The 17,562-nt window shown below is 46.6% G+C and overlaps 1 protein-coding gene across 1 annotated transcript; it reads left to right on the forward strand.

Moving 5' to 3' along the window:
* The first annotated feature begins 4,041 nt into the window (after positions 1–4,041).
* On the forward strand, positions 4,042–10,895 carry NUDT13 (nudix hydrolase 13). Its single transcript, XM_054382428.1, has 8 exons — positions 4,042–4,127; positions 5,270–5,409; positions 6,013–6,120; positions 6,482–6,588; positions 8,360–8,485; positions 9,286–9,397; positions 9,933–10,087; positions 10,667–10,895. Exons 1-8 carry the CDS (start codon positions 4,045–4,047, stop codon positions 10,859–10,861), a joined length of 1,026 nt encoding a protein of 341 aa, XP_054238403.1. The 5' UTR covers positions 4,042–4,044; the 3' UTR covers positions 10,862–10,895.
* The last annotated feature ends 6,667 nt before the right edge of the window (positions 10,896–17,562 follow it).

Here is a 17,562-nt window from a genome sequence, read left to right on the forward strand (position 1 = left end):
ATGTCAGAGATCACAAGATCTGTTCCCACTGCTTGTGTCCTCCTTTGCTCTTCTTGTGTCAGGAGAATCTTAGGGATTCACTTCCTCCAGCAGCCCTGCCACAGCTCAAATTAGTAAGCTACAGGAAGCTGTTAAGAGAAGCATTTGTCTGGCCAGGCCTTCACTTTGCTCACAGATTGCTTCTAGCATGAAGTACAGTCTCTGTCTGCAGGGAACAAATATACACAGTTTATAGATGCAATTCACACAGCTCAGAGCCCAGCTCAAAAATACTTACAAAGAAACAGCCCAGTGCCAAAGTGATACCTGATGTTTCATCTCCTTAACCTAAGTAATTTCATGAGTAAATTATGAGAAAGTCTCTGTTACTTTCAGAATCATCTCCCCTGCTTACTTGCTGCAAAACTGAGCAATGTGCAATGACAAGCAGGTGTAGGACCCTTGGAGAAAGCACAAGGAATCTCTCAGAGGCTGCATGGCTTCCCACTGGTCAGATCAGCCACAGAAGTGACTCTAACCTCATTTTCTCTGCTTTTATTTGCACACACAGAGAGCAAGTATACATGATCGGGCCAAAACATGTTTTCTTTCAGCTGCCTATAGCAATGAGAGGCTACAGCACTGCACTGCCTTCAAAGGAGTCTTTACTCTGCACCATAGTGCTCTAGCTTTTAATCCTTTAGATAGGGGTGTACTTACCAAATCACTGATTGCTTTGGGCTGAAGAAGGTTGAAAGATTGTCCCAAGATTTGAGGTCCAAAGTATCTGTCCCAGCTGCTTCCTTCTAAAGCCAGCTCTTCTTGCAAGGTCCATTTCTGGAGGCAGTTAAGGTCAATAAATCTGTTAGTTTGTTTTAACACCAGGGTTGATACTTCCCTCAGAGATTATATTTCAATCCTTTATCTTATTAAGGGAAGATGTGTTTTGTTCATTAATCCAATTAGCTTTGGGGATTAATAAGATTGGGCTTGCTCTGGTTCAGGAAGCACACAAATAGCAGTCAAGCATAATTAAACTTCAACTTGTCAGTAATGGTGGTAACAAGAGTCCTATTCCCTTGCCTGTTCTAGTTAATATTTTTACGAGCTATGCTCTCAAATTACATGACGTGAATTCCTGGTTAGAATGTCTCCATTCATGACCAAAAAGCAAGAGGCTGCCCTGAAAACTTTGACTTTCCTATGTTTATAAAATCCTCTGCATGCTAAATATAGGCAGGTAGGGCCCAGCCCAGAATAATGTTTTCAGTACTGGGGAGGAATCTGTTCACTTATAAAGGCATGAAAATTATTTGTCATTATTCTGACATCTGCCCTGGCAAATAGCACTTGCTAATCAGAGCTATTCGCTGACAAGCTCAGCTGTGGGGCTGCTTGAGCACCGAATAGTTCCATCCTTTAGATGTACACAGCTCTTGGCATGGTTTCCTGTTTGAGGACATATGGTCCTTAGCTTTAAACAATGCTTTTATGTTACTGATATACAAAACAGAGAACCTGGGGGGGGGGGAGGGGGTAGGGAGGGGGAATGGAAAAAAATTGAGACATAAACTAAGAGGAACAAACTCCTCTGCTAAGAACAACTACAATTACTGCAGTAGCATTGTTCTGCTAACTGCTGCTTGGAAAAATATAGTTATTTCTGCCAGAACGAAGCAGGTGTGGAAGAAAATAGAGTTTACTCTCAAGCAGCCTCACCCTTCCAGAAGTTAATCAAACTCCAGAGCAGACAGTCAGCCATGGAGCTCAGCCAAGAGCTTGGGAGCAGCCTCTGCAGGACCACATTTCCCAGCGCTCCCAGTGGGGGAAGAGCGACTCAGTCCCAGTAAGCCAGCGGCTGCCCTGTTTGCTGCAGGAGCTTTGCTCCTAACGGAGGTCAAGGAGGGACTCTCCAGCTGATCGATCGCTTCTACTGGAGATAGCACCCCTTCGGCACAGAGCACAGTAAGTGTGGAACAGCGTGGGGAAGGACAGGTCCAGACCCACCTCTGGCCGGCTGTACAGCGTAGGTGCCATTTACAGGCAGGACAGGGGAAGTCTGGGCTGGCCTCCCCCGATCAAATTCTTCCTGCTTCTGAGTTTTCAGTGGTCCTACCCAAGCCTTGTCAGGAAAGGGTTAAACGCCTGCACAGACTGCATTTCAGCGTTCCAGGTACTATCCCTCTTGCTCCGCGCCGGTGCCGTGCCGCTGCCCGTTCGGAGAGCAGCCCGCAGAGCTGTTCGTAAACTCCCGGCGTCAGCGCTGCCTGCCGCGCCGCGCATTTTCACACTCCGAGGCTGTCGGAGACACGGGGGTGGAGAAGTGAGGGCCACGTCATCCTCGCACCACCAGATTCCTCAGACACACGGGCTGTGCTACAAGTCACCGTCGTTGTCGCCGTCGCCCGCCCCGGCCCCTCGGCAGCGTGCCAACCGTCGAGCACAGGCGCCGCTGCCCTCCCCAACAGCTTCCGCATTAGACTTCGCTTTTCCGGGGATCATCCCAGTCAAGACCACCTTCGGCTGGGACAGTGGGAAAGGGATATGGGGCAGAGATGTCAGAAGCCACAAGGCTAAGCCTGCACGTAGGGACAGGAGCCTCTGCTTAGGCACCGCCCAGCCTCGGGAGCCATCGCTGACCTTTAGGAAGGGAAGGACTCCCGGGTTCTTTTATGGCACCGTTTGTGTAAATCGTAGCAAATGCAACTTCCTCCTTAAAGGGCTGTGACTTCCAGGGCTGGGAAGTCAAACATTCAAAATAAGGGTGATGAGTCACAGTTCATTTTTGTTTCAGATGAGTGCTAGTGATGGTGGTGTTCCTGGCTATTTTCTGACATCCTGAAGCTGAGTTCAAACTGTAGTCTGTGACTGCCTGAGCTGAAAATGTGTGGTAGGATCCTTTGGCACAAAAAAAAATTCATAGCTGGAGCTGATTCAACTCAGCTGCAACTGCTGTCTCTCATCTAACTCGGGGAATTCTCTTCCACAGCTGATATTTTGTCTTTCATTCTCTTCTGGCATCGGTGCCTTTCCCACAGATCTACTGTGTGCATTGATAGGATGTTCAGTTGGATGGTGGCCATGACAAATGTGTAGCACACAAACAACAGAGCAGCCACCTTCATTGCTCTTTTCCCCAGAGATACAGAAATTTAGGGCAGGAACATGTGATCTAGTCTTAACAGCAGTTTCTGCAAGACCTCAACACACTCACAGATGGAAGCAAAATGAAGTATTTCAGGCTTGGAGAAGAGTGGCTGGGAAGCTCAGTAGAGAAAGACCTGGGGGTGTTGGTTGACAGCTGGCTGAAGATGAGCCAGCAGTGTGCCCAGGTGGCCAAGAAGGCCAACAGTATCCTGGCCTGGATCAGAAGGAGTGGGGAAGCAATTGTTCCCCCTTTTCTCAGCACTGGTGAGGCCACACCTCACATACTGGGTTCAGTTTTGGGCCACCTGACTCCACGAAAGACATTAAGGTGCTGAAGTGTGCCTGGAGAAGGGCAGTGGAGCTGGTGAAGAGAACAGGTCTGGTGAGGAGCAGCTGAGGGAACTGGGGTTGTTTGACCTGGAGGAAAGGAGGCTGAAGGGAGACCTTCTGGCTCTCTACAACTCTCTGAGTTGCACCAGTTTAAATTGGCTATTAGAAGAAACTTCTTCACTGAAAGGGAGAAAGCACTGGAAGAGGCTCCCCAGGGATGTGGTTGAACTCCCATCCCTGCAAGTCTTTAAAGGATGCAGAGACGTGTGCTGGAAGACATGGTTTAGCACCATCCTTGGTACAGAAGGATAATGGTTGGACTCAGTGATCTTAAAGGTCTTTTGCAACCAAAACAGTTCTATGATTCTATCTTTGAAGTCTTAAAGACTGCCTGACACTGGTGTGATGTGTGACTAGAGGCTAAGACCATAGCAATAATTGTAGAAAGCAGATGCCAGCATTGTGCAGACTGTGCAAGAGGGAGATGTCTGGGAGCAGTGGGCTACTGCACTTGATAAATCAAAGGGCTCTTGTATTCTGTTCTCTGCTTTTTCTTTAGGGAGAGACAGCTCCCTGTAGCTGTTGGTTATGGCTGCTATGTCTCAAGCAGCATACAGAAGAGCTTCCTCTCTTGTCTGCAGGTTACACTCCACCTATGTTAGAAAAATGAGGTAAGATCTCACCTGATTCTTCTGTACTGTGAGAATAATAGAGCTTGGCATGCTTATGTCCAGTGTCAGAAGCAGCCCCACTGAAACTTCACCTGGGGTTAATCTTTTAACAGCTCAGCAATAACCTAACATAATGCTCTGTGAGCTTTGTAAATGATAAGTCTCTTCACCACCTTCACCACTGATAAGAACTGGTTCTCTCAGGCTGGAGCTTGGTTAATAAATGCCTGTTGCTTGCTCTCCTCACTAACCGTCTCTTAAAGTACAAGGCAGGCTTGCAGAGGTGCTGCTCACATTGGTTTAAATATTCCTTCAGTCTGAAAGAAGCACATCCTGGCACCCTTTTCCCAGTGATTGCTTTTCCTAACTCGGGTCCCAGCCTGATGGGCCCTAACACTTGAGTTTGGTCCTTGCCCTGCATGTCAGTGTGACAGGCAGAAGATACTGTGCAGTAATGAACATAGTCTGATGGAAAGCATATTCAACATTCAAGATAGGGACACAAACTGGGACCCAGGAAGTTCCATCTGAACATGAGGAAAAAAATTCTTTGCTGTGGGGGTGCCAGACCTCTGGAGCAGGCTGCTCCAGAAAGGCTGTGGAATCTCCTTCTCTGGAGAGATTCCAGACCATCCTGGGCATTGTGATCCTGGGCAACCTGCTGTAGGTGTCCCTGCTTTAGTGGACTAGATGATCCACACAGAGGTCCCTTTTAATCACTACCACAGTGGGATTCTGTGATCTGAAGTGCTCAGTAGCCTTGCTAAACAGGACTTGGAGCCATCTAGATTGGGGAGATAAAAGAGAAGATCAAAGTTTCTTGCACACAAATGATCATGTCTCTAAAGCAGACCTCTAGGATTAAAAGACTGAGTTCATGATCTTCTTAGATGTCCAAGGCTTGAGGCTACCTGTGTGGTAGTACAAATGGCAGTATTTTCTGCCACACAGGACCATCACTAGAGGCTACAGCCCACCAAAGAGTAAAGTCAGCTGTCAAAAAACCTCTAGAAGCATGTGGAATACATAACATCTGTACTGCCTGTTTTGCTCTATGCTAAATAAATGTGTCCAGGTAAGTGTAATACAGATGATCTCACCCTGATCTTAAATTCATCTTCCCAATTCTTTTCTCACTGCAGATACTTAAATGAGCTAAAGGAAAACGACAGCCTTTGTAGACAAGCCCAGACCTCAGGAACTTTTTACCTCTTTCACAATCTCTCTCCCTTCCTGCAGAAAGATGAGAAGAAATATTTGGTACCACAGGTCAGTGCAGCAGGTAAGCAGGTGTCTGGAAAGAAACACCTCCTGGATCACTGTCCTGAAATGATCCAGAGACATGTGCCACAAGCAACCCTTTAAATGGGGTTTGAAAATCTATCAAGCTGTGCAGGAATATCAATCTCTATACAGCACACCACAGACTTTAGGGTTAAAACGAGGGCATGTGGACACAAGCTCATGCTCTTCGTATCTGTGTTACTAACACATACCTGGCCTGCTTTTAGAGGATCAGTTTTAGACATCTGACATCATGCCTTTTTAAAGGAAAGGTCTGGCAGGAAAACAAGCAAGGTCTAACTGACAAAGGTTGTTTGGAGTAATGGAGGAAAAGTTTTCTTATTGGAAAAGGTATTGGCCAGTGTAGAACGAAGGAACAGAGACAGCTGCTCCCCAAGCACAACAATATTTGCATCTTTAGCATGGTCACAGCTTCCAGCAGCTAGGAGGAAAGCAAGACTTGGTCTGAGTGGTACCACTTGTGGTCCCCTCTCTCACATTAGCACTCTGCCTTGTGCCAAGACTGGTCCAGAGAAAGCCTTGAGGTTGTATGCATTTGCTTTCATCACAGCTTTTTCTTCCCCTTTCTCCTGCTCTTCAGAGATGAGAAAGATCCTGGAGAAACTCAAAGAGACTGAGCAGTGGATAGAGAAGTCGGTGCTGATTGGCTGTTCAGACGAGCACGTACCACAGTTTGCCCTGGATTTAGGTTGGGATGCCTCCTCTTCCATCCCTGTCAGCATCACCTTTGATGTGCTGAGGTGAAGCTGCTGCCCAGGCAGCATCCTGGTCCTTGCTGGGGGAACGTTTACTACCAAAGAGAACTCAGCTGAGTCTCTGCAGGAGCTGTTGTGAGTGTGGTGGGTCAGAGCCACAGAACCACAGTGCCTGTGTCAGTAAAGGTGGGCTGTTGGCAGGTCACTTAACATTTGGGAATGTTACCACCAATGTGATGTCACTTCCATGGGAACTTCTAGAAATTGTATACCGGAACAATGCAGGGCGTCAGGTTGGGATAGTAACTGTGATCTAGGAGATCAAAGATTTTGTTGTTGTTGTTTTTTAACCAGGAGCCTTGGAGAAATCAGTCATCGAGTCTGAACTCAAGGGGTTGTTTACTGACTTACACAAAGCTCTCTTCGTAGTGGACGGGAAGGATTCTCCTTTGCTGGCTTCGGTAGTCCACGGGATTTTCTGCTTTCAGAAGTTGTGATTTCTAACATCAACCCTTCTCTTCATCTCCCATATGAGATGAAGAGAATCACAGAATGTTAGGGGTTGGAAGGGACCTCAAAATATCATCCAGTCCAACCCCCCTACCAGAGTAGGATTACCTATACCAGATCACACAGAAATACATCCAGGCAGGTCTTGAATATCTCCAGAGAGGAGGACTCCACAACCCCCCTGGGCAGCCTGTTCCAGTGTTCCGTCACCTTCATGGTGAATAAAATTTTCCTCATGTTTCCATGGAACTGTCTATGCCTCAACTTCCACCCATTGCCCCTTGTTCTATAATCATTAAGGTTGGAAAACATCTCAAAGATCATCAAGTCCAACTTCCTACCCAACGCCTCCATGACCACTAGACCACATCCTAAAGTGCCACATCTACTCATTCTTTGAACACTTCCAGGGATGGTGACTCCACCATCAGCCTATTCCACGTGACCACTCTTGCAGTCAAGAAATTCTTCCTAATATCCAACCTAAACCTCCCCTGGTGCATCTTGGGGCCATTATCTCTTGTCCTGTCATTAGTTACTTGGGAGAAGAGGCCAGCAGCAGCCTCACTCCAACCTCCTGTCAGGTAGCTATATAGAGCAGTAAGGCCTCCTCTCAGCCTCCTTCTTCAGGATAATGATGATTTAATACATGTTGTGGAAGTATCTACTGTCTACTTTCAAAAGCAAACTGAACAGACCAGGTTAGTATAAAGTTGCTGAATGTCCAGTGTGAAATATACTGACCTTACCAGTAGTGCCAGCAATCCTAGTTTGTCCTCATCTTAACAGCTGTCAGGCACTATTTTTCTGTAACCTTCTAGGCAAACTGAATTTGATGATCTTATCTTAAAGCTGCTCTTCTAAAACTTCTCACTTAGAAGCTGTTACCCTGCAGATGCTGTATGTTTGGAAGCCCTAAGGAAAGACCTGTGTGTGAAAATCAGCTGTCCTGACTCAAAAGTAGAAATAGCTCATGTTTTTCTTTTGTGCTTTGTAATGTCTGTGGTGCTTGAGCTATTTTTCAGGGAGGTATTCAGGATTGGAGACTCTTTGGAATAGTTGATTATTTCTCCCATTATATCCCCATAAAGAACAACTCTTCCCCACCTCCTCTGAATGTGCTCAAATTTGGATGCTAAAGCAAGAAGCATGAAGGATTGGTTGCAGAACCTGCCATTTTTCAAAGCATTGACTTTTCTCAAGCTTTCAAACAATCAGAGTTTATCCACAGGACTGCATGCTGAAGAGAAGACAGCAAAGTACCATTCAGGGAGACTGCTCTGAATCATCTCTTTGCCTCAGGTGTAAGGTGAAAGGTCTGGAGAACAGGTCTCATGAAGATTAGCTGGGGTCATTCAGTTTGGAGAGAAAGAGGCTGAGGGGAGACCTCACTCTCTGCAACTCCCTGAAAGGAGGCTGGAACATGGTAGGGGTTGGTGTCTTCTCCCAAGGAACAACTGATGGGACAAGAGGAAACAGCTTCAAGTTGTGCCAGGGGAGGTTTAGGTTGGACATTAGGAAGAATTTTTCCCTGAAAGGGCTGTCAAGCCCTGGAAGACGCTGCTCGGGGCAGCAGTTGAGTCCCTTTCCCCAGAGGGATTTGAAAACTGTGTAGATGTGGTGCTGAGGGAGTTGGACTTGATGATTTTGAAGGTCTCTTCCCACCACAACGATTCTATAATTCTGTAATTAAGATTTGTGTTTCTCTCTTGGTGTTTACAGGCCCAGTCCCTTCTTCGGTGGCACGATTCCCACCAGTTCTGTAGCAAAACTGGGCAGCCCACTCAGAGGAACGTAGCTGGCAGCAAGCGTGTCTGCCATAGCAGCAGAATCACCTACTATCCCCAGGTGAGCACACCATGGCAGCAGAATCACCTACTATCCACAGGTGAGCACACCATGGCAGCAGAATCACCTACTAGCTACAGGTGAGCACACCATGGCAGCAGAATCACCTACTAGCTACAGGTGAGCACGCCATGGCAGCAGAATCACCTACTAGCTACGGGTGAGCACACCATGGCAGCAGAATCACCTACTAGCTACAGGTGAGCACGCCATGGCAGCAGAATCACCTACTAGCTACGGGTGAGCACACCATGGCAGCAGAATCACCTACTATCCCCAGGTGAGCATGCCATGGCAGCAGAATCACCTACTAGCTACAGGTGAGCACGCCATGGCAGCAGAATCACCTACTAGCTACAGGTGAGCACGCCATGGCAGCAGAATCACCTACTAGCTACAGGTGAGCATGCCATGGCAGCAGAATCACCTACTATCCCCAGGTGAGCACGCCATGGCAGCAGAATCACCTACTAGCTACAGGTGAGCACACCATGGCAGCAGAATCACCTACTAGCTACAGGTGAGCACGCCATGGCAGCAGAATCACCTACTAGCTACAGGTGAGCACGCCATGGCAGCAGAATCACCTACTATCCCCAGGTGAGCACCTCACCAGCCACACAGGGTCTCTGAGGTGACAAACCAGTGCTGTGGGGAACCTGTGACAGGCAGCAGGAGTGCTTTGCCAGGAGCTGGGTACTTCAGTGTCCAAGCAGTGACCCTCAACCAGCTAGGAAAAGCAACAATTTGCACTTACTCCTTTGGTCTGAACTCCTTGCTTTGCTTTCTGATGCATTTAGGTGTCTCCAGTGGTTATCACCCTGGTGTCTGATGGGAGCCGGTGCCTCCTCGCACGCCAGCCCTCGTTTCCCCGGGGGATGTACAGTGCTCTGTCAGGCTTCTGTGACATGGGTAAGGTGATCTCTCAACCAGTCTGTTGGCCTTGGGTATGCAAGGTGTGGGGGCAGAATGATGGGACATCAAGCAAAAGCCCGTCGATAGAGGAGGATAGAAACATCATCAGGGAAGACCATACTGGATCTAAATAGTCTGGTGTGGCAATCCAAGCTGTGTGTACCTGCAGAATAGGAAGTAGGGGGGTGTATCAGTTGCCCTGGTCCCTGATGGCAAAATACAAGCATAATACTCTCCAAGTTAGAACCCTGCCATGTCTTTTCAGTCCATTTTGTGTCCACTGCAGTCTAGCTCAGAACCTACAGACCTCATGTTACAGGAAAGAAAATGGCTTTAAAAGGGAAATGATGAAGAGGCAGCATTGTTCTGTCCAGCAGCTGTATACAGACAAAGCCAAAAATGTCTCTGATGCCTCTGTTTAAGCACTGCTGATGAATTTAGTTGACATCCTGCTGACAAGTGTGTCCAGCCCTTTGCCACGGTTTGCTGCCCTGAGGCCAGGCTGTCCTTACCTAACTTTGGTTGCTTCTAGGTGAAAACCTGGAGGAGGCAGTCAGGCGAGAGGTGGCAGAAGAGGTTGGACTGGAGGTGGAGTCACTCTGGTACTCAGCTTCTCAGCACTGGCCATTCCCCAGCAGCAGCTTAATGATAGCTTGTCACGCCTTGGTGAGAGCACAGCAGGCTGAGGTGAGCAGGCTCAGGTTCCCCAGAGGCTTTTCACTGCCCACCTTACCTAGCAAAATCTCTTCCAGCCCACACTTTAGTTTGGAGGGCATCAGATCTTCTCTAAATGCAGTTTTCCATGGGTCCTCTCTACAAGTGAGGAACAATCTTCAAAATAATCATCTCTTCTATTGCAACGTGACAGATTTTGCACAGGGCACTGTATATATAGAATCTGAGAACCTAACACCCCTGTGTTTCTCCATCTGAGCTTTGCAGAGGAGGCACTCTGAGTGTTAATGGTGTATTTGCCAGAGAATGTGCAGATTCTGCCATGTTAGTTACTGTGCTCAGCCACTGGTGCTTCACAGGCCAGTGCCATGATGGACTAGGGCTACCTGATTTGTGGTGTCCCCAAGGGAACCAAAACAACAAAGCACTGGTGGACAGTAACATCCTCTCCTGGACTGGCATCAGCACTTAATTCAGGAGCACCCTGGGCATTTTATGCATAGGATGTTTCTGAGTGCAACTAGAACCCAGGCACTGCTACCGACATTTCAATCTGATTTCAGGAGGTGGTACCCTCTCAATTCTTTCCAGATCAGTGTGGACAGCCTGGAACTAGAGGAAGCTCGTTGGTTTGGCCTGGAGGAAATCTTGGAGGGTCTCAAGAGAGAGCCCAGATCTTCAAAGCAAGATGATGGTAGTGTTTTACCCTGGTTCCCTCCCAAACAGGCCATTGCTCACCAGCTGATTCAGGAGTGGGTAAAGCAGCAGACTTCCCAGCCAGCTTAGGCATGACTTCATTAAGTCTGTGATTCTGCCAGAATTATGAAAGCTTGAGACAAAAGCTTCCAAAGTTACTGAAGGCAAAGTCTGTGTTACAGTGAGAACAGCACCAGACTGATGACAGTCTTAGGTACCCAGACCCACAAAGCCACTTCTAAACATCCCCAGACTACTCCACATACAGTGGATCACCTTTGAGATCCCAAGACCTGCAGTGAATGTACAATAAAATGCTTAGTTCCAAAGCATCAAACTCACTGTCACCAGCTGCTGCTGTTGCCCAGCAAGCCACAGAATAGTGATCCTCTGGCACTTACGTCTCATTTTCCTCCATTGATCCATCTGGGATGGATATCAAGCATATGGTTTTTGCAGAAAAAAAACCCACAAAAACAAATCAAAGGTACAGTGAATGGTACCTTTCAGTGTTCATCTTTATATAGATCTGGAAGAACTATCAAAAAAAACCCAACCCTCACTGCCTGTGAGCTCTCCTGTTGCCCTTCCCACTCAAATTTCCAGTTTCATATAAAAGAACATCCTTTTGGTTTTTTTTTGCAAATGTTAAATGGGCTCCTATTTTGTTGATGTATCTGGGCAACTAGCAGTCTGTCTAGAGAGGAATCATTTTGCCCACCCAGTAAGGTGATGTTATTTCCATCCCAGGGAAGAAAGAACAGAGCTATCTGGTGGTAGAGAGTGGAAGAGCAAAACCTACACATTAGAACCAGGTAGTGCAACGGTGAGAAGGAACTGTTGCAAGGAAGGACTGCACTTCCAACAGAGAAAATCCTGAAAGGCTCAGTGCCTTCTGCCCTGTGCCCAAGTCTGTGGCTTGCCTGGAGAACGGGTCTCCTTTTAGTGATGACATGATATCACTTCTCTGGAAACAAAGAGACAATCTGGACAAGGAAAGCTTAGTAAAAGACACATCTGAAGGCTGATGTGCTGCTGATTCAGGCTGATAGCACTTTCTGCCTGCTTGGTCGGAGTTCAAATGCCAAGACTGCAAAACCATCAGTACAGATACTCAAAGGGGGAACAGGGATGCATTGCTGATTGCCACCATTAAGATTCATTGCTGGTGAAAGACATTTTGAGCAGTGGTAAAAAGCTGGAGTCAAAACACCAGAGCAGCAAGTATAAAAGGGCAGCTTTCTCACACCATAGAGACAGGCTTCGTTTCTTCAGAGTTAATTGTACTTGAGGAGGCTGGGAGGGGATTATTTCAGGTCATGGTGACCTGTGCAAACACCTTTCCTACCCTGGCTAACAGTCACTAAAACCCACGTGCCAGAGCATGCCTTTCCTCTCTCTGGACTTGATCTGTCAGGCATGCTGGTAGGAATGCTCTTTGGTACAGCCAGGAGCAGGGCCTTGTCCCCTCCAGCCCAGCCAGACACACCTCAGGAGCCCACACAACACTGACCTTAACTACAACACCCCAGCATCCAGTTGCCTTTGGAACATGTCTTGCTGCCTCTCCTCATAGTAGTTCCTCCTGCTTTCTCTTTCATCACACCATTCTAATTCCACATTATTGACCTCTTCTTCTCTCAGCTCTGGAATCTGTTATTTTCATTTTCATCCTCACTCCTTTCTTTCCCTTCTCTGCAGTAGAAGACAGTGAGGAAAGTTAGATACCCACTGGCAAGATATTCACACCCTCTTTCCTACTTCTCCTTAATGCCTCACATCTCACATCTGTGTGGATCATTAATGTGCCCCAGCTGGCTTCCCAGCAGTGTACAACATCCTGCTCCAGGTACTTAGTACTTTTTAGTATCCACACATGATCTGTTCTCCCAGTGGCAGAAAAAAGGACCAAGAAGTAAAAAAGCAGCAAGAAAGTAGCACCTGTGACTGAAAGGAGGAATGGCTGTGTGACTTCTGTAGGCACCTGAGCTTTGTGGTTTGGTTTGGTACTTTTACAGTACCTATTTGCAGTGCCTGTCTTTGCCAAACCAGCTGCAGTGTGATCAGATTCAACATCAAGGAAAATCCATCAGGGTTTGGGAAATACTGGGTTACTCTGCTTATCAAATTGTGGGGCTTAAGGTCAGCATGCAGGCTACCAGTGAGCTCTAAGTGAAGGAGAGCAGGACTGACTGATACTAGCTCCTTGAACTGTCCTTCCTACACTGCTGACACAGACCTGTCTTGGTGGGGCATCCTTTTGGGATGATGTGAGGGCACCCACAGCAGAAGGCAAGCTGGTCACAGGAGGTGTGGTCATGACTGCTGCTCCTTGCTGGTGGGCCAGACAGTGCCTCAGCTGAACCTGTGAGACACTCACTGACTTCAGGACAATTTTTAAGAGTTACAATCTGTCTAACACTCTGAGCAGAGCAGGCTTTTTCAGACTTGATCAGTTACTGCCAGCTTTCCACAAGAAGAAAGTGAGAGCAAAAGCAAAGCTACTCCTCATTTGTTTCCTTCTGTGACTCACATTTTAAAACATAATAATTAAAATATGGTTAAAACTATCTATCTATCTAAGGTACTTTCAGTCTACTCAAACCCTTCTTTTTGGTAGAGCAAGAGCAACTACAAGCAATATTCTCATTACATCTTTTGAAGAGCCTTAAATTGTAAACTGTTTTATAAAGTCCTCAATCCATGCTCTTTTGGTATGAAACACTAGTGGTGGCCTCTGTTTCTGTGTAAGGCAATACACAACTATGAGCAGGACAGAAAAACAAGACCAGAGACTGTTCTCAATGGCATTTGCCTCAGAAATCTGGCTGAAGCCTTAATAATACTCCCTGCAGTCAAGACAGGACATGCTCCACAGAGGCAGGTGACCTGGAAGACGAAGCAGGCAGTTCCTGACAGATGTTTCTTCCACAAAACACAGCAGAGCTTTCCCCATGTGAAATATTATCAGACCAGCAAAAGGGACATAGCAACATATTTCTCTCAAAACCACATCCATTACATGAATCCTTTTTGGGGACACTTGGCTTGGTTAAATCACTCCACTGCTCTCAGAGGCTGCAAGGGCTTGGGACTTACAGGAAGACTGAAAAGCACTCAACCTCTGGCATTACAACCCAGCTGTTTACAAGTATTGCCAGTCAGCAGGACACGTGGGCAGCTATTAAGTAATAACCTTCATCTGCTTAATTTGAAATAGCTTTTTGGGCAGCTCTAAGATAATAACATTCATCTGATTAATTTCAAATAGCTTTTGGGGCAGCTATAAAATAATAACATTCATCTGCTTATTTTCAAATAGCTTTCTGAAGAGCACTGCAGGCAGGTCCAGAGCAGCATTCCACCTACCTACCAAAAGTAGCAGGGTGTGAAAGGTGTGTTTATCTAACTTGTCTCTCTCTGAGACTGAGGAGGCTCACTAATACCTTACCTAGAAATGGTGTGGATCAAGAATTCACTTACAACGTGCTCTCATCACTTTGGGCTGTTCTGCCCCTCTCTGCTGCTGCATGGCAAGGTCCCATTTTCCTACCCAGAGGAGTACTCATCCATTGTCTGAGTTCAGCATTAGAGGTCAGAGAGAAAGGTCTTAAGAAATTACTTTACCTTGAAACATGCTCTGAGCCACAGTGGACACATGCTGCATCTGATGAGGATACAAGCACTTAATGGAGCACCCTGACAACATGATGACCCTGTTCAAGTCATTTTTCAGGGAGTCATTTCTCAAGTAGCCACAAGCAGTGCAACTCTGGCAGCTGCAAGGGACAGGCTGTCAGAACAACTTGTAACTACACAAACACAATTCTTGTGCTGAAATGAATTCAGCAGCTCCAGCCTTCAGCTCCCATTTTAAACTTCTTCACTTTTGTAACACAGCAACTGGTGGCAAGCGGATGTGTAAGGGGGGGGTGGAAATGCCAGATGTCATTGGTGCAACAATGCATCCACCTGGGAATGACTGAGCACCATCAAAACTGCTGTTGTCAAATAAAAGAGGCCTGGTTGCCAATCTGGAAGTGGTGTGACTTGCATTTTCTTGAAGAAAATCAGGGGCACTCACTTGGTGATGTCCAGAATCATCATTATATGGAGAAACTGAGGTTGGCATCAGCTGTCACAACAGCTGAAGGATGACAGGAGCAGAACACAAAGCCTCTCCAGCTCCTGCTCAGTGAAAGCAGTACTGGCACAGGAACAGAAAATGCTCCAACAGTGTCCTTCTCCACTGGTCCTTGTGCCCAGCTGTACACAGCATCTTTTAATAGAGTGTTCTCTACAGAGCTTCACATCTAAAGCAAATACAGCTGCAGAGAGAAATGGCAGAAGTTAAGAGACAAGTCAAGGACAAGGTTTTTCCATTAAGACTTGAAGAGATTGAGGAAAAAAGAGTGATACACAGTAAGGTCATTCTTGTGGCAGGGAATGCAAAAGCAGCCCCATTTCTCTGGAAAGGGAAAAGGAGCCAGAAGGTTTAGTGGTGTATTAACAGAAGCACAAATAGAAGAAAGGTGAGTTTTGCGACAGAAACAGAAACAAATCCACACATAATTTTTATCAATAAGTCTACAAATCTCAACAAGATCTTCTGTGAAAATTCATAAATATGAAGCTAGTCAGGGTGCTCAAAAAGGTATGTGTTGGCCTAGAACAAGAGCAGCTATGTTCCTTAACAGGAACACAGCAAAAGCAAACAGATACTGCACAAAAATCAGTAAAGGTGATCAGCCTGAACAACAAAAACCTGGGAAATGTTTATTAGTGAAAGAAAGTCTGTGTACAGTCAGAAGGGGTATGAAGTCATGATCTGAGGAACAAAGATAGTTAAATATAGCTGCTGTCAGTATGCAGCATGGAGAATGCCTGGATTCACAGATTTACAGATTGCACTGGGTTGGTAGGGACCATCAAAGGTCATCTTGTCCAACTCCCCTGCAGTCAGCAGGCACACTTCCAACTAGATCAGGCTGCCCAGGGCCACATCAAGTCTGACCCTGAATATCTCCTGGGCAGCTTGTTCCAGTATTTTACCACTCTCATTGTGGAGAGCTTTCTCCTGATGTCCAAACTAAATCTACCCTGCTCCAGTTTCAAACCATTCCCCTTGTCCTATCACTACAGGCCCTTCTACACAGTCCCTCCCCTGCCTTCCTGTAGGTTCCCTTCAGATACTGAAATGTAGCTATAAGGTCTCCCTGGAGTCTTCTCTTCTCCAGGCTGAATAGACTCAGTTCTTTCAGCCTGTCCCCATAGGAGTAGTGCTCCAGCCCTCTGATCATCTTGGTGGCCTTCTTTGGAATTGCTCCAGCAGGTCCATGTCTGTCTTGTGTTGGGGGCCCCAGAGCTGGACACAGCACTCCAGGTGAGGTCTCACCAGAGCAGAGTGACAGAATCACCTCATTAAACTAGATTATATCCCAACACTGTAACTGTATGGCCTGATAACTGTTGGAGAAGTTAATAACCCTCACTAATTAAAGAAAGTAAAAGAACTAGTCTGAGTTAATTTAGATGAGTATCACTGCAGGACTGGATATACTTTTTCTCATCAAATCAAGAAGTCTTTACTGGAAACATTTTCTGCCTCCTACCTGTGGTAGGAGGTCAAGTCACCTACTTATATTTTTCTGACTGAACTGAGCTTTACCTTCACATTAGCTTTGCTCTTCCCATCCTTGTATGCTTGCAAAAAAAGCGGATATCCAGGATCTGGGAGTGCTGACCCACTTAAGTATAGGCTCTGTTCCTATCGCCACTTCACACAGGAGTAACACTCAGTGTGATATTCTTCTGCTTCCATTAATTGCTTTGTGTCTTAGCTACATTTTCACACAAGAAGCTGTTAAGTTGTTCATTATACCCTTTCCATGCACTCCACAAGGCATTTTCCTAGCCTGGAAGCACAGCCAGAAGCATTCCTACATCTGCCTGTTGTTTCTGCTCTGTTTCAACAGGCCAGGTTGTTACTGTATGTTACTGTAGGGATTCAAACACCAGATAAACTGAATGATAACCACACATTCCTGAGCAATCCCCTTTCCTCAAGAGCTCTGTGCTCTGCTGTTTGAGCTGAGAAACCCAACTGCCCTCCACGCTGGTATTTACTTAGGGGAATAAACAAAGCTGGAAACAGAAATCCATTTCCATCTCTGACCTGCCAGAACAGATGCTCTTCTGTTCCATTCCAAAGACGTAAATGGCAAGAAGGAGGGCAGCTGTTGCTGCAGCTTTTGCAGCATCCCCAGGGACCCTGAGGTGGTACAAAGAACCTGCCATGACTGCTGCTGCTATTAAAAACAAAATCCAGTTTCTCATACGAGTTAGATAAGCAGCTGCAGCAGCAGGAGCTGTGCAAACATTCATACAAAATGTTTCTCCACCACTGCAGCTAACACATGTCCTGAACATAACTATTACTTCTCTGCTGCAGTGTTAGAAAGGCAAGGCAGGAGGCCAGTGTGGTGCAGGGAGGTGGCATGTCATGGACATGAGCAAGGCTGGCACCCACTTACATGGCAAGGATGCTGAAAACAGTTAATTTCCAGATTGATGTAAGCACAGGGACTTCATAGAATCATACACTGGTTTGGGTTGGAAGGGACCTTGAAAGGCCATGTAGTTCAACCTCCTGCAATGAGCAGGGACCCTTGCAGCTAGAGCAGGTTGCTCACAGCCCTAAACAACCTGACCTAGAATGGTTCCAGGAACGGGGCTTCTACTAGAGGCCATGGTCTCACCTTCAATGTAGAAAAATATCTTCCTTGTATCTA

Source organism: Indicator indicator, chromosome 7 (genome assembly GCF_027791375.1).
Source record: "Indicator indicator isolate 239-I01 chromosome 7, UM_Iind_1.1, whole genome shotgun sequence".
NCBI lineage: Eukaryota > Metazoa > Chordata > Aves > Piciformes > Indicatoridae > Indicator > Indicator indicator.

Bases quoted from the DNA above. Each gene is read 5' to 3' on its own strand.
- NUDT13 (XM_054382428.1), top strand. From the start codon at position 4,045: ATGGCTGCTATGTCTCAAGCAGCATACAGAAGAGCTTCCTCTCTTGTC. The intron at 6,121-6,481 runs GTTGGGATGCCT...TTTTTTAACCAG, and splicing joins ACAGTTTGCCCTGGATTTAG to GAGCCTTGGAGAAATCAGTC. The intron at 10,088-10,666 runs GTGAGCAGGCTC...AATTCTTTCCAG, and splicing joins TGAGAGCACAGCAGGCTGAG to ATCAGTGTGGACAGCCTGGA.